At 49.8% G+C, this 13,355-nt stretch overlaps 1 protein-coding gene across 1 annotated transcript in view; it reads right to left on the bottom strand.

The window, feature by feature from the left end:
* The window catches only part of OTOG (otogelin), an 82,624-nt gene that overhangs the window by 13,706 nt on the left and 55,563 nt on the right, over positions 1-13,355 (bottom strand). Inside the window, exons 35-42 of the mRNA XM_039236740.1 lie at positions 13,219-13,298; positions 10,901-12,696; positions 9,864-10,032; positions 9,408-9,553; positions 8,718-8,807; positions 3,323-3,506; positions 767-987; positions 409-547 (exon numbers count right to left, since the gene is read on the bottom strand). Of these exons, the coding sequence (XP_039092671.1) occupies positions 409-547; positions 767-987; positions 3,323-3,506; positions 8,718-8,807; positions 9,408-9,553; positions 9,864-10,032; positions 10,901-12,696; positions 13,219-13,298 (2,825 nt within the window). The remainder of the gene's footprint in view (positions 1-408; positions 548-766; positions 988-3,322; positions 3,507-8,717; positions 8,808-9,407; positions 9,554-9,863; positions 10,033-10,900; positions 12,697-13,218; positions 13,299-13,355) is intronic.

The raw sequence follows: 13,355 nt of genomic DNA, 5'->3' as shown, positions 1-13,355 counted from the left end.
TTATCAGGGAAGGAGGGGAGAGACTGAAAGAAGACAAAGATGACCAAGAATTGAGAGAAAAGAACGAATATTTCCTGGATGGTAACCATGTGGTGAGGCACTCTGCACGCATTATCTCCTGTCACCTTCAAAACAACCCTAGAAGGAGCTACAATTACTGTCCTCATTTTACAGATGAAGCAAGAAGATTCAATAAATTAAAGAATAATCAGATAATATTCCTTTGACTTATTACTTTAAATTATAATAAAATAGATTTGTTACTTTATTAATGTACTTATGGATTTATTTATAAAATATTTCTTAACTTATTAATATGAACGAATGAGTGATTAACAGGGCGTGGGAGCAACAGAAGCAATCGAGGAGACCCCAGCCTCCCTGCTCCGCCTCAGCCCCCTGACTCACGGCAGTAGTCAGAGCGCCTCCATTCGATGCACACGTGGAACTTGTGGCACATAGCCACATACACGGTCAAGGCCACACAGGGCTGTTGCACGTACTTGATGTCCCGGATCCACAGCTCACAGAATGACTCTGGGGGGACCTGGGCACGTGCATCAGACAGCACTGCTTATCCAGACTCCCCCCATCCCAGCATCTGGCTCCTCCTAGCCCTGTCCAGGGGCAACAAGGAGCTTCGGGAGACTCCTAATCCAGTCCCAAGTTCAACACCTCTTTGGGGGCCCCTCTGTAGGTAGTGCTGCCCTTTCTACCTTGGGAGGTTCCCCCCCCCACCCCCGTGCTGGATGCAGCTGGTACATACAAAGCGGTGACAGGCGCTGAAGGTGCGGTTGGACACCATGCGAAGGCAGGGCGAGCAGTCAGCTGTGGCACAGCTGTCTGGGCGGAAGCGGGTCTGGCCCACCGAGGTCAGGGAGCTGGGCACCTGCCAGCTGTCCAGAAAGGGAGCAGGGTCCTCAGCCTCACCCACCACAGAACCATCCTGTAGGGTGAGGTCATTGGCTGCGTCCCCATCACAGATACCTGAAATGGAGCAGAATTATCCCGATAGCTATAATAATCACCACCACGCCCAGGTCCCCAGATGTCACTCTGCATACTTCGTAACAACAATCCTTTGAGGCTGGTATTACTATTATCCTCATTTTATAGATGAGAGAAATGAGGCACAGAGAAGCTAAGAAACCTGCTGTGTAAGAAGATGTTGTTGTTCGTAGGAAATACACACCAAAGAATTTAGGGATAGAGGGATACAGTGTCTCAAACATACTTTCAAATTGCTCATAAAAATGCATATATATGCAAATAGAAAAGTGCACATATATATGTCTTATATGCATAGATGTATTTATACATATATATCTGCATGCATGTATATATATGTGTGTATTTTACATACACACACAGAGACAGGAAAAGTAAATGAGGCAAAATGCGAACACTTAGTAGATCTGAATAGAAAGTACATGGGAGTTCTTCATGCTACTTTTAACACAGTGTCAAAATGAAAAGTTACTCCAAAAAAATCTGCTCTGGCAGAGATTGCTGGCTAAGTGTAACACCGGTTTCCTCTTCTTCCTGGGCTGTCGGCTAGCCTGTGTTTTCCAGGCTCTCCTGGGGTGGGGGAGGCCCTGCTGAGTCCCAGCCGCAGGGTGAGGGTGATGAGGCAGTGACCACTGGTGCATAACTCTTCTTCCTGCGGTGGAGCTGGAAGCTCGTGCTGAGAATGGCAGGGCCACATGATGGACAGAGTCTCCCGTTGGGAATTTACATGTGCCAGAATCAACTTCAGTTGTGCTGAAAGGCACTGAGATGGGAGTGGGGCAAGAGCTTATCTGTCACAGCTTCTAACGTGACCTTAACTTCCAGCTTCATCTCTCACACTCTAGGCTCCAAACACATACTTCCCTGCCTTTGACCTTGCTCATCCTGTTCCCTCTGCCTGAAAGTGTGTTCCCTCCTCAGAAGTGTGTCCCTCAAGTGCCCCTCACGTGCACCTGTCCATGACCTTCCTAGTTCTACAGAGCAGGCTTTGGTTTGAAGGTATGTCTTGCTCTGAGTGCAAAGTCTCATTTTCCTTTAGACTCATTTTCTCACTCTCTCAGTAGTCCCCCAAGTTGCCCAGCCGGGTGCCCAGGATAGTAAGTGTTAGTGTGGATAAAACAGAGATAAAGCAGCTGACTTCTGCTCTCATACCTCCAGCCACCAGTTTCATGAATATAAAGCATGATTTACTACAAAACCTTCAGATTTTGTCAGTGGTCCCAGTGGCTGCGTTTTGGCTCTTGGCATTGAGTCACGAAGGTATCCTAGGGAGGGGATCACTGCTGCCCCCAGCACTCCTTGCCTGGCATAAACAATGCAAGGAAGAAACGGTGACAAAGGGATGGTGGTGGTGGTGGCAATGCTGGTGGTGGTGGTGGTGGTGGTGGTGGTGGTGTGTGTGTGTGTGTGTGTGTAAAGATGTTTGTATCAATAAGTCGGCAAGAACAGAAGTTACATAAAACAGCAACTTTGTCTGCTTTGTGTACTATCTGTCCCCTGACTGGTACATAGTAAATAAATGAAAGAAGGAGCAGGGACCAGACTTACATGTGTCAGTCCACATGTAGAGGGCATTTTGAGTACAAGGGTGCAAGTGTGAATAAGAATGGGTGCAGATTAATGGATGGAGGGTACACAAGTATGTGTGTGTAAGTGTTCCTATGTCTTCCGCCATCATAACCATGGCCGTCTGTCATGGGGTGTCCTGGGAAGGTGTGGCAGTCCACACTCAGACTCTTCCTGCACCCCTTTTCCTTATCAAGATACATCCAGTCCCTTAGGGCATGCTCCTACAGATATGCTGTGGCTGAAGGGCTCTAGTTCTATGCATTGTGGCACTTCTGCTGTGTGAGCTTAGGCAAGCCACTTAACCTCTCTGGGCCCTCTTTCTTCTTTAGCTCAATGGCCATCTCTTAGGGCTGTTATGTGGATGACCTACACTAAGTGAGATCAGAGTGTGGAAGTGCTTTGTGAAGTGCCCACGCACATGCAGACAGGAAGGATTATCTGGTATTAGGAAGCTATCAGGGAAGCTGACAGACAATCCCGGCTAACGTGACAACTGGCTGAGGCCAGAGCCCTGCGCCATCTCCCTGCTGGCAGCTTCAGCCCCCAGAACATAAGACATTAGGTCTCTCTGCCCTGGCAGCTCTGCTGGTCCCACCTCTGGCCTGGCGCTCTGTCCCAGCTTTCCTTGATTTCACACAGAGGAATCTGTGTCTGGAGGCAGAGGTGGACTCAGGAAGCTCAGGGAACTAGATCTCCTCCCCATCACCCCCCCCGCCCCTCCCCCGCCAGCTGGGTGCCACCTCACCGCACAGGCCCCGGCCCTGGGCCTCGCTGGTTTTTCTGGCCTCCAGGATCATGAGTCCTGAACTGTGGAGCCACTGGATCTGGATGTGTGATGGCGTACGGATCACGTACATGTGGCCTGTGTCCTCAATTCTGAATCCGTGTCTGCTTACGGGGGGCCAGACAGGCTGTGAGTTCACAGTCACCTTGTGGGGGAGGGGAGTGTTCAATGCGAGCACAGTTTGCCTGTCCACTCATCTGATCATCCATCCATCTGTCCGTCCATCCATCCATACATCCATCCATTTATCCACCAAACATTATCAAACTATGTCACAAGCTCTGCTTCAGGCACATGTGGCCCAGATACAGTCCAAGGTGCATGGAAAAATTCTGAAACCATTTTTATGAGCACAAAATGATAAAACAAGAAATACAGCAGTGGGAGGGAGGCTGCATCCCAAACAAACACACACCTTGACCCTTTCTAATCACTCTCTTCTTTCTTGATTCTGCTCAGATCATTTTTTAAGGGAGATTTTCCTAAGTCTCCAGCCTCTAGCTTGGGTGTCTCTTCTCTGGGGCTTCCTCATCTCTGTGCTGACCATGAAGATGGAATCTATTCCCTCATCAAGGCACCCTGTGGACTATGAGTTTCTTAAGGGCAGAAATTCTGTCTTATCCACCTTTGAATTCCCAGCACTTGCCTTTGAGCCTGACATAAATTGGGGTCTCAGTCAATATTTGTTAATCATGCAACATACCCTAATTCTATCAAACACTTGAAATTCAAAGCTACAACCTCTGCTACATATTGACAAGGTTAAATTTGTATGTATTATGGATTATTAGTTTTACTCTATAGAAATGGGAGATGAAAAGATTAGAATCTTAAAATATTTATAATGACTTTATACTTCCCTCCCTTATAAGAATCACTGTTTTATTGATCAGTTTGCAAATTATTGAGGACAAGAACTCTTGTGTTGGAAAACTCTGACCTTGGGAAATCCCTGGTGCTCTCACAGCCCGAGCTTTTCTAGCTGTGCAGACAGGGCTTGGGACCCCATGAACCTGGTGTGGTCACCCAGTTCTGGGTGTGAACAGTCATATCCGAAGCCCAGGCCTCCTCACCTGCATTCACAGAACTCTAAGTTCAAGTAAACACAAAGGACACATTTTCAAAACTAAGGACTTGGGCTTTCGTTTCTGACCAAGGTGGAGAAATAAGGGCTGTATTTGCTCTCTTGCCTGAAACAACCAAAAATCCTGACTAATTATATGAAACAATAGTTTTCAGACATTGAACAGTTGGCAGCACAGGAGAGTGATCCCTGAGAAAGGGGAAACAAATGAGGTGAGCTTTATGATTGTCTAGCTGTTCCTTAGAGGAAGTCTCTAGCTCATGGTGCAGAAGGGAAGAAGGGACCCAGTGTGGTGGGCTCCCTGAGTTTATGAGACAAGAGTTGGGAGTTCTTGGGGGCCAAGACAGCAAGAGTTTGCAGAGCAAAATGCTGAAGGGAAAAGAGCCGGGGAGAGGAAGAAAAAGGAAGGGGGAGAGAGAGAGATGTAGAAAGAGAAGAGAGAGAGAGCGAAAGAGTGCACATTCAGAAATTCTGCGGACACTCCTTCTCTGACACTGCCCTGAACCTGTCCTGAATTTTCAGCTAGATACTGACCAGTGTATGCAGGTGGAAAACTACCTGAGACCAGGGAAACAATCACCAGAAAGGAACAGACACAAAAATTCCCAGGTCTCACCCTGGGCAGGGAATAGTTAAAGCTACCACTAGCTAGAGTGCAAAAACACACATGATATAGGGTAGTCTTTGAGAAGGCTACTGCTTCAGTAGCGGGGAATCACTACTTAGAATTTTAAAAAATAAAGAATAATGGGGCGCCTGGGTGGCTTGGTCGGTTAAGCGTCCGACTTTCGCTTAGGTCATGATCTCGCGGTTCGTGGGTTCGAGCCCCGCGTCGGGCTCTGTGCTGACTGCCAGCTCAGAGCCTAGAGCCTATTTCAGAGTCTGTATCTCCCTCTCTCTCTGACCCTCCCCTGCTCACGCTGTCTCTCTCTCTCCTAGAAATAAATAAAACATAAAAAAAATTTAAAAAAAAAAATAAAGAATAAAATCACTGTATAAAAAATAAAGAATAAAGACTACTTTGGCTCTACTCGACAAAACAAGCTTCAAATGGATTGAATTATTTCCAAATAGTATAACTAGAACGAAATTCAAGAATATTTTAAGTAGGGGTACCTGGGTGGCTTAGTCAAATAAGCGTCCGACTTTGGCTCAGGTCATGATTTTGAGGTTGGTGGGTTCAAGACCTAAGTCAGGCTCTGTGCTGACAGCTCAGAGCCTGGAGCCTGCTTCAGATTCTGTGTCTCCCCCTCTCTCTCTACCTCTCCCCAGCTTGTGTTCTGTCTCTCTCTCAAAAATAAGTAAATTCTAAAAAAAAATTTAAGTAATACCTAAAACTATAAAACTTCTAGAAGAAAACGTGAGAGAAAATCTTTGAGACTTTGCATTAATCAAAAGTTTGTTAGATAGCACACCAAAATCATGATCCATAAAAGAAAGAACTGATAAATTGGACTCCACCAAAATTAAAAACTTCTGCCTTTTGAAAGACACAAAGGTGAATGAAAAAACATGCCATGGACTGGGAGATACTACTTATATCTGATAAAGGACTTGTATCCAAAATATTTTAAAAATTCTCAAAACTCAATAAAATAGACAACATAATCTTTAAAATGTGCAAAAGGTTGAACAGACACTTCACCAGAGACAATATACCATGGAAAACAAACCCATAAAAATATGTTCAATGTTATCAGCAACTAGGGAAATACAAATTAAAACCACAATGAGATCTTATTACACATCTATTAGGATGACTTAAAAACTCAACACTGAAAAACCACAATACTCCAACTAAAAAATGGGCAGAGGACCTGAATAGACATTTTCCGAAGAATTCATACAGATGGCAAACAGACACATGAAAAGGTACTCAAAATCACTAGTCATCAGGGAATTGCAAGTCAAAACCACAAGAGATTACCTGATACCAGTCAGAATGGCTAGAATAAAAAGATGAGAAATAACAAGTGTTGCTGCGGATGTGGAGGAAAAGGAACCCTTGTGCACTACTGGTAATGTAAATTGGTACAGCCACTGTGTAAAACATTATGGAGGTTCCTTAAGAAATTAAAAATATGGGGCGCCTGGGTGGCTTAGTCAGTTAAGCATCCGACTTTCGCTTAGGACATGATCTCGCGGTTCGTGGGTTCGAGCCCCGTGTTGGGCTCTGTGCTGACTGCCAGCTCAGAGCCTGGAGCCTGTTTCAGATTCTGTGTCTCCCTCTCTCTCTGCCCCTTCCCTGTTCATGCTCTGTCTCTGTCTCTCTCTCTCTCAAAAATAAACATTTTTTTAAAAATTAAAAAAAAAAGAAATACTATATGATCTAGTAATTCCACCACTGGGTATTCACCCAAAGAAAAAAGAAACACTAATTCAAAAAGATATATGTATCTCTATGTTTATAGCAGCATAATTTATAATAGCCTAGATATGGGAAGAACCTGAGTGTTCATCCATAGATGAATGGATAAAGAAGATTTATTTATACATACATATGTGTGTGTACATACAATTATTACTCAACCATAAAAAAGAATGAGATTTTGCCATTTGTGGCAAAATGGAAGGGCCCTAGAAGGTACTATGCTATGTGAAATAAATCAGACAGAGAAGCAAATGGTGCATGATTTCACTTAAATGTGGAATCTAAAAAACAAAACAAATGAAGAAAGAAAGAAAGAAAGAAAGAAAAAGAAAGAAAGAAAGAAAGAGAAAGGAAGGAAGGAAGGAAGGAAGGGAGAGAAAGAAAGAAAGAAAAAGAAAGAGGGAAGGAAGGAAGGAGGGAGGAAGGGAGGGAGGAAGGAAGGAAGGAAGAAGAAAGAAAGAAAGAAAGAAAGAAAGAAAGAAAGAAAGAAAGAAAGAAAGAAAAAGAAAAACAGATTTAAAACAGACTTAAATACAGAGAACAAACTGGCGGTTGCCAGAGGGAAGGTGGGTAGGGGATGAGTGAAATAGATAAAGGGAATTAATGGGTACAAACTTCCAGTTATAAAACAAATACGTCATGAAAATGAAAAGTACAGCATAAGGAATATAGTCAATAATACTGTAATCACATACAGTAACAATGGCAGCTACATTTGTACAGATGAGCACTGAGTAATGTATGAAATTGTTGAATCACTATGTTGTGAACCTGATACTAATATAACATTGAATGTTAACTATACTTCAATTAAAAAAACATTATGCAAATGCTTATGCAGCTTTATCTGTGAGCATCCCAAACTGGAAGCAGCCCAAATGTCTTTCAACTGGCGAATGGATAAACAAATAGCGGCACATCCGTACGCCGGAACACTACACCAATAACAATCAACGAACTACTGATACGCGCCAGGTGGGTGAATCTCACTATATACTCTGATTCTCGGCATATGACATTCTGGAAAAGCCAAAAGTATAGGGACAGAAGACAGCGGTTGTCAGGAGGTGGGGGTGGCTAACAACAAAGTGGCACAGGGCATCGACTGGGGGTGATGAAACTGTTCTACGTCATGACCGTGGTCGTGGTTACAAGACTGGGTGTTTGTTAAAACTTGTAGAACTGCACATTAACAAAGATGAATTTTACTGGGGGCCAAATTATACCTTAAATTTCTTTTAATGGAAACATTTAAAAACCTTAGGGATGAAACCTAGGGAGGTTCCTGAGAGCTCCAGAGGGTATGGTGGCCCTACGCTTGACATTCAAGGGCAGGTCCTAACAGGAGGGCTGCAGGTCTTGGCTCAGGAATGGGTGGGGAGAGTCAGGACCAGAGGAGGACACACACCAGCCCCTCTGACCCACCTGCTGGGAGGAGCAAAGCAACACAGGATGGGCGGATGTTGAACACCAGCCTCCTTGGCAAAGGTGGGCTTCATGTGAAGCTAATGAAGCTTAAAATCAGGGCTCCTCACTTATATAGTCCCCTTCTCAGAAGGGGCTCTAGAAATATACATTTTTATAAAAACTGCACATGACCATACATTTTTATAAAAACTGCAGAAGTAGATACTTTAACCACAATCATTTAAGGTCACTGTCTCTTGCCATTTCTAACTTCCTCTCGTTTACAATATTCCTCCCAGTACATGTGCTTCCCTGACATTAGAGTGGCCACAGATATTTTAATTAAATCACTTAACAGTACACCAACGTATCCATCCGAGTTCCTGCCCACGCCTGCCCTCAATCATGAATAGCCTCAAACCCCTCCCCACCCCGGATGCCTTACCCCTTGCATGACCGCTGCCCCAGGAAGACTGGCTCTCGGATGCACTCACCTTCCGGTTGAAACGGTCAATGGTGACCTGATGGGTCGAGTGAGTCATGTTCAGCATCACCAGACAGAACGGGGGCCAGTTTAGGTGCCCCTGCAAGAGAGCCCAGCCCTCATCAGCTTGGAGCCCAGTCCTGTGTCTCCTCCTCCTCGTGAGCCATTGTGAGCACACTTTCCTCGGCCACCCCCTCTCAGTATGCCAGGCACACTCCCTGGGGCTGTGCAGATGGTGCACAGAATCCCATGGAACATTTCTGGTTCTACCTGACCGCCTGTAAGCCCAGCCAAAAAAATTAAAAAACTAAAAACAAACAAAAAATACCCTACCTCCTTCCACCTGGCTCATGGGGATATCCTAGTAGGTAATTCTCTGCAGCCAGCACTCTTGACCTCAGGCCACATCCCTCGGAGTGGCATCCCCGCTCCTCTGCCCTTCAGTGCCTCCCACACAGGCCTAGGCAGCTGGGACAAGCTGGAAATGGTGCAGGCCCCAGGAAGGGCCAGGGGGCGGTGCACTCTGCTTACCCTTCCCCACACGTCCCTTCCAGGAGACCTGACAGAGGGCACTACTGCAAGAGTTTCCGCACTTGGCCTCACCTCTGGCATCCCTCAAAACCCAACTCACTGCTCAATCTCCCCTCCAAGCCTAGTCAATCCCAAGGCCCCAGAAGGAAAGGAAGTAGGGGGCAGTCACCAGGTTGGCACTTTTGCAGTCAAGGACGTGAACGGTGACCATCTCTTTGGGGCTCTGGGTGAGGATGTAGATGGCCTCCTTGAACAGGGCTGCGTGGCTCCCATCGAAGGTTACGAAGCTTAGGTCAGGGAAGATTGAGCATCGGCCTGGGGGAGGGGCAGAGATGAGAAGAATAAATGGATGTTTCCGGAGACCAGGCCCCCCCAGAAGCAAAGGGCAGGCACCGTGGCTTTTTCCTGGGTGATTCAGAGGCCCTGGGGGCTGGAGAGTCACTCTGAGCAGGCATCACAGAGATGAGGTTGCAAGAGTAGGGACTCTGCCAGGTCAGAGGTCACACGGAGACAAGAGGTCCCATAGGAGAATGCATTCAGGTCAGGGTTACCCTAAGGCCGAGGACCACGCAGGTAAGGAGCAGCAGTCACACCGGGGGAGGATCGGGTGGACCCCAGGACTCACAGGCACATTCCCAGACAGGGCAGCAGCGGTCCCCGCCCACCCTCACTGCGAGGCCCAGGACCCCACAGCGAGGGGGCCTGGCGCCCTGGGGACAGTGCTGGGACTGGTTCACTCGGATCAGCTGGCCCTCCAGGCAGATGTGGCGGACGCAGTCCTGCTCAGCGATTGGCTGGGGCACAGGGTGGAAGGACAGCGTGAGTACCCAGCCTAGTGCCACAGCCACTCACTCCCCCACCCCCCGGCCCCAACCCTCAAGCCTAAGGGCAATAAGATCCTTTCCAATGTAGATTGCAGCCAGGCAGGGGACCCAGAGGTAAGACTACTAGAGACTGGTGTCCTCATCCTCCACGCACCCAGCATGTCCCTCGGGAGCCTGGGGATGGGCTGACCATGAGATTGGGGGTGAGAGGACTGACTCCCAGAGACCTCTGCATATCTGTCCAGCCCTTGCTGAGAGCTCCAGGTACACAGATGTGTAGACACACTAGCTCAGACTCAGAAATACCCATGCACGCACACGCGCGCGCGCGCACACACACACACACACACTCACTCACAATATTGCTTTCTCTCTCTTTCTTATCAATGCACAGACATACACTGTGTTGTGACACCAAATATCACACACATGAGAATGCACACGATGACATAGGAGGGCTCACCCTGAGTCTCACACATGTAAACGACGCACACACAGTCCTAGGTGGCTCCACAGACACAAACATACACGTGCCAGCACACCCATGATGTCATAACTCTGGGTGTCATGCTAAGTCATCCAATCAGCCCTAGGGGAATGGTCGGACTCCACTATGACATCGGGGGCCCAGAGGAGCCTGGAGGATCTGTCAGGCTCCAGAGCGCGGGGCAAGGGTGAGAGCGATGACCGAAGACCCACTGTGCAGCCTGGCAGCCAGTGAAGGAGAAGCAGGAGTAGGCCTTGAGGAATGTGACAGCATGACGGTGCCCCAGCCAGGGGGCACAGGAGGAGAGAGGCATGGAGGGTCCACACATGGGGGGCCTGACAAGTCACTCACGACACAGGCGGCAGACGTGCTGTCCTCAGTGGTGGTTGTCAAGGTCTCTCCCAAACTCGCTGCGATGCTCTGGGCTGGGGCTGAGCGCCCAGACTGCTTGGTGGTGGCCTCGACGCCCAGCTCTGCTGGAAGCGCAGGGCCAGCCGAGGTTCCAAGGGCCTCGGCCAGCTGAGGGAGCAGAACCAGTGAGCTCTCTCGGGAAGCGGTCCTGGCAGAGACGCCGCTTAGGGAATAGGATGTGGGCACCAGTGGCACTGTGCCGGCCCAGGGGCCTTGAGCCTCAGGTGCCAAGGTAGCAAGAGCGTGGGCCACAGCAGGTCTGAGTTCTGTGGGACCCCCCTGGGCAGAGCCATATATCCCGGTGGGCAGAGACACTTGCTTGGACAGGATGGACATCTTCTCTGCGGTACTTTTTCGTGGGGCAACAGATACCGTGGAGGCTGCCCCCTCATCCATGGCCACGACTCCAGAGGCTGGTAGTATGGCTCCCAGAACCAGGCCTAGTGTCACGTCCGCTGCCTGAGGGGTTGTGTGATGAAGCAGGTCTACCTGGCCCACAGCTGGGGTGAGAGGTGGTGCTGAGCTGAGTGTCTGAGCAGGTGGAGTTGTGGCCATAGTGGGAGGTGTGGCCTGCTGCTGTGGGAGCAGAGGGGTGGTGACAGAACCCTTGGACCCGGGCGTGGCCACTGGGGCAGATGTGCCCACCTTGGCCAAGGGCAGGCTGGTATCGAGAGGCAGGCCTGAGAGGAGCTGGGGTGGCCGAGTTGAGTCCAGAGACACGGAGGGTGTGACCCCCAGCCCGTGAGCAGCTGTGGACTGGCTGGTGGCGGCTGGAGTCCCTGGGTGCAGAGCCGGAAGCGTGGTGGCTGTGGTGGTCTGTTGGGCGGGATGGAGTGGGGCAGTGGGGAAGGGACTTGGAAGTGAGGATGCTGGGATACCCAGGGGCTGGCCGGGCCCGGGTTGCTTCTCTGTCGGTGACTCCATCTCTACCCTCTTGGTTGTCAGAGGACTAACAGGGACCTGTTCTGCTTCTGTTCTCACCTCAGCTAGGGGGCTGCTGGGACTAGAAACGCTCTGGGCTGGTATGGGCCGGGGGATCCCTGTCCTGTTCATGGCCTCCATTATTGCAGGTGTCAGTAAAGCCTTGTGGGATCCCAAGGAAGTAGGGGGCCGGGAGGTCACTGCAGGGGAAGCCACAGGCCTGGAGGAGGAGCTTGCAGGCAGCTCTAGGCTTGGGAAGGACTGGAGGGGGGTAGTTTTAATAGACAAGGAGCCAGGGCCATGGACTGTCACAGCTTTGGTCATGAGTGGGAAGCGAGGCGCAGGGGGTGACTGGGAGGAGACTGTGATGTTGGGGCTCCCTGCAAAGGTCAGAGTCACCCTAGTTGTCTTCATAGCACCTGACCCCATGCTAGGTGTGGGTGTCTGCTGCCGAAGGGAGAAGGATGAGGATTCTGGGGCAGGGGGTGTGGCCAGGTGGCTGGCAGTCACTGCCTGGCTGGTCGGGGCCTCTGTGGGCTGGGCAGGGAGGCTGGATACAGTGACCGCCAGCGGCTGCTGCGGGGTGGGCTGTGAGGGGTCTGGAGGCAGCAACGGCCCCTGAGTAGCTGCCAGGGCTGGGTTCAGGGCTGTGCTGAGTAGGGCAGCTGGAGTGAGCGCTGGCTTGTGGGAGGGGGTCCCGGGGGTTTCCTGCGGAAACTGCAGCTCCTTGTCACTGGGAGTGGGCAGCTCTTGACTGGGAGGCAGGGTCTCATTGCCAAGAGACTCTGCGGGAACCACAGCCACGGGCTCCACACCTGGGGCAGAGAGAGAAGCTCAGAAGTGCCTGCTGCCCCGGTGGCGGGGGGGGGGGGGGCCCACTTCACTGGGCAGGGATGTGAATCAGGGCTCTGGGACCAGTGCCTTAGGTGAACACGGGGGAAGGCAGCTTCCCACGTCCAGTCAGGCTGCCTGACCAACCCAGGGGCCTCTGCCCTGTGGGACTGGATGACTCCTAGAAGTCAGCAGGTCTGGACACTGCCCCATACCTCAAAGCCTGAGCTCAGAGCCAACAGACCTCAGGTCTGAGTTTGCCTGTACCATATTCCTAGCACCCAACCCCAAGCCAGTCCCTTCCCCATTCTGGGCCTCATCTTTCTCTCTGTACCATGGGGACAATGGACCGGATGAGGTCTCTGCCTCCTCCAAAGGTCTCTTCCAGAGGCCCGATACTGATGCTGCTTTTCCAGGGCCCTGGGGGCTCTGGGCATGATTGTTCAAGGCAACCCTGGAGATGTACAGGAAATGTGAGGGAGGGATGAGAAATCTAGATCACTCACAGTCCTCCAGGTAGACACATCTCTGTGTGACTTCATCCAGGACCTTGGGGGTGGGGCATGCAGGCACACAGCCTTCTACCCTGAGGACAGAGAAGGTATCCAGTTAGTAGTCTGAAATATAGAGGGCATCACCCCTT

Source organism: Hyaena hyaena, unplaced genomic scaffold (genome assembly GCF_003009895.1).
Source record: "Hyaena hyaena isolate Hyena2069 unplaced genomic scaffold, ASM300989v1 scaffold_116, whole genome shotgun sequence".
Taxonomy (NCBI): Eukaryota; Metazoa; Chordata; class Mammalia; order Carnivora; family Hyaenidae; genus Hyaena; species Hyaena hyaena.
Note: the sequence above shows the minus strand (reverse complement) of the source record. Positions and strands in the feature narration are given on the sequence as shown.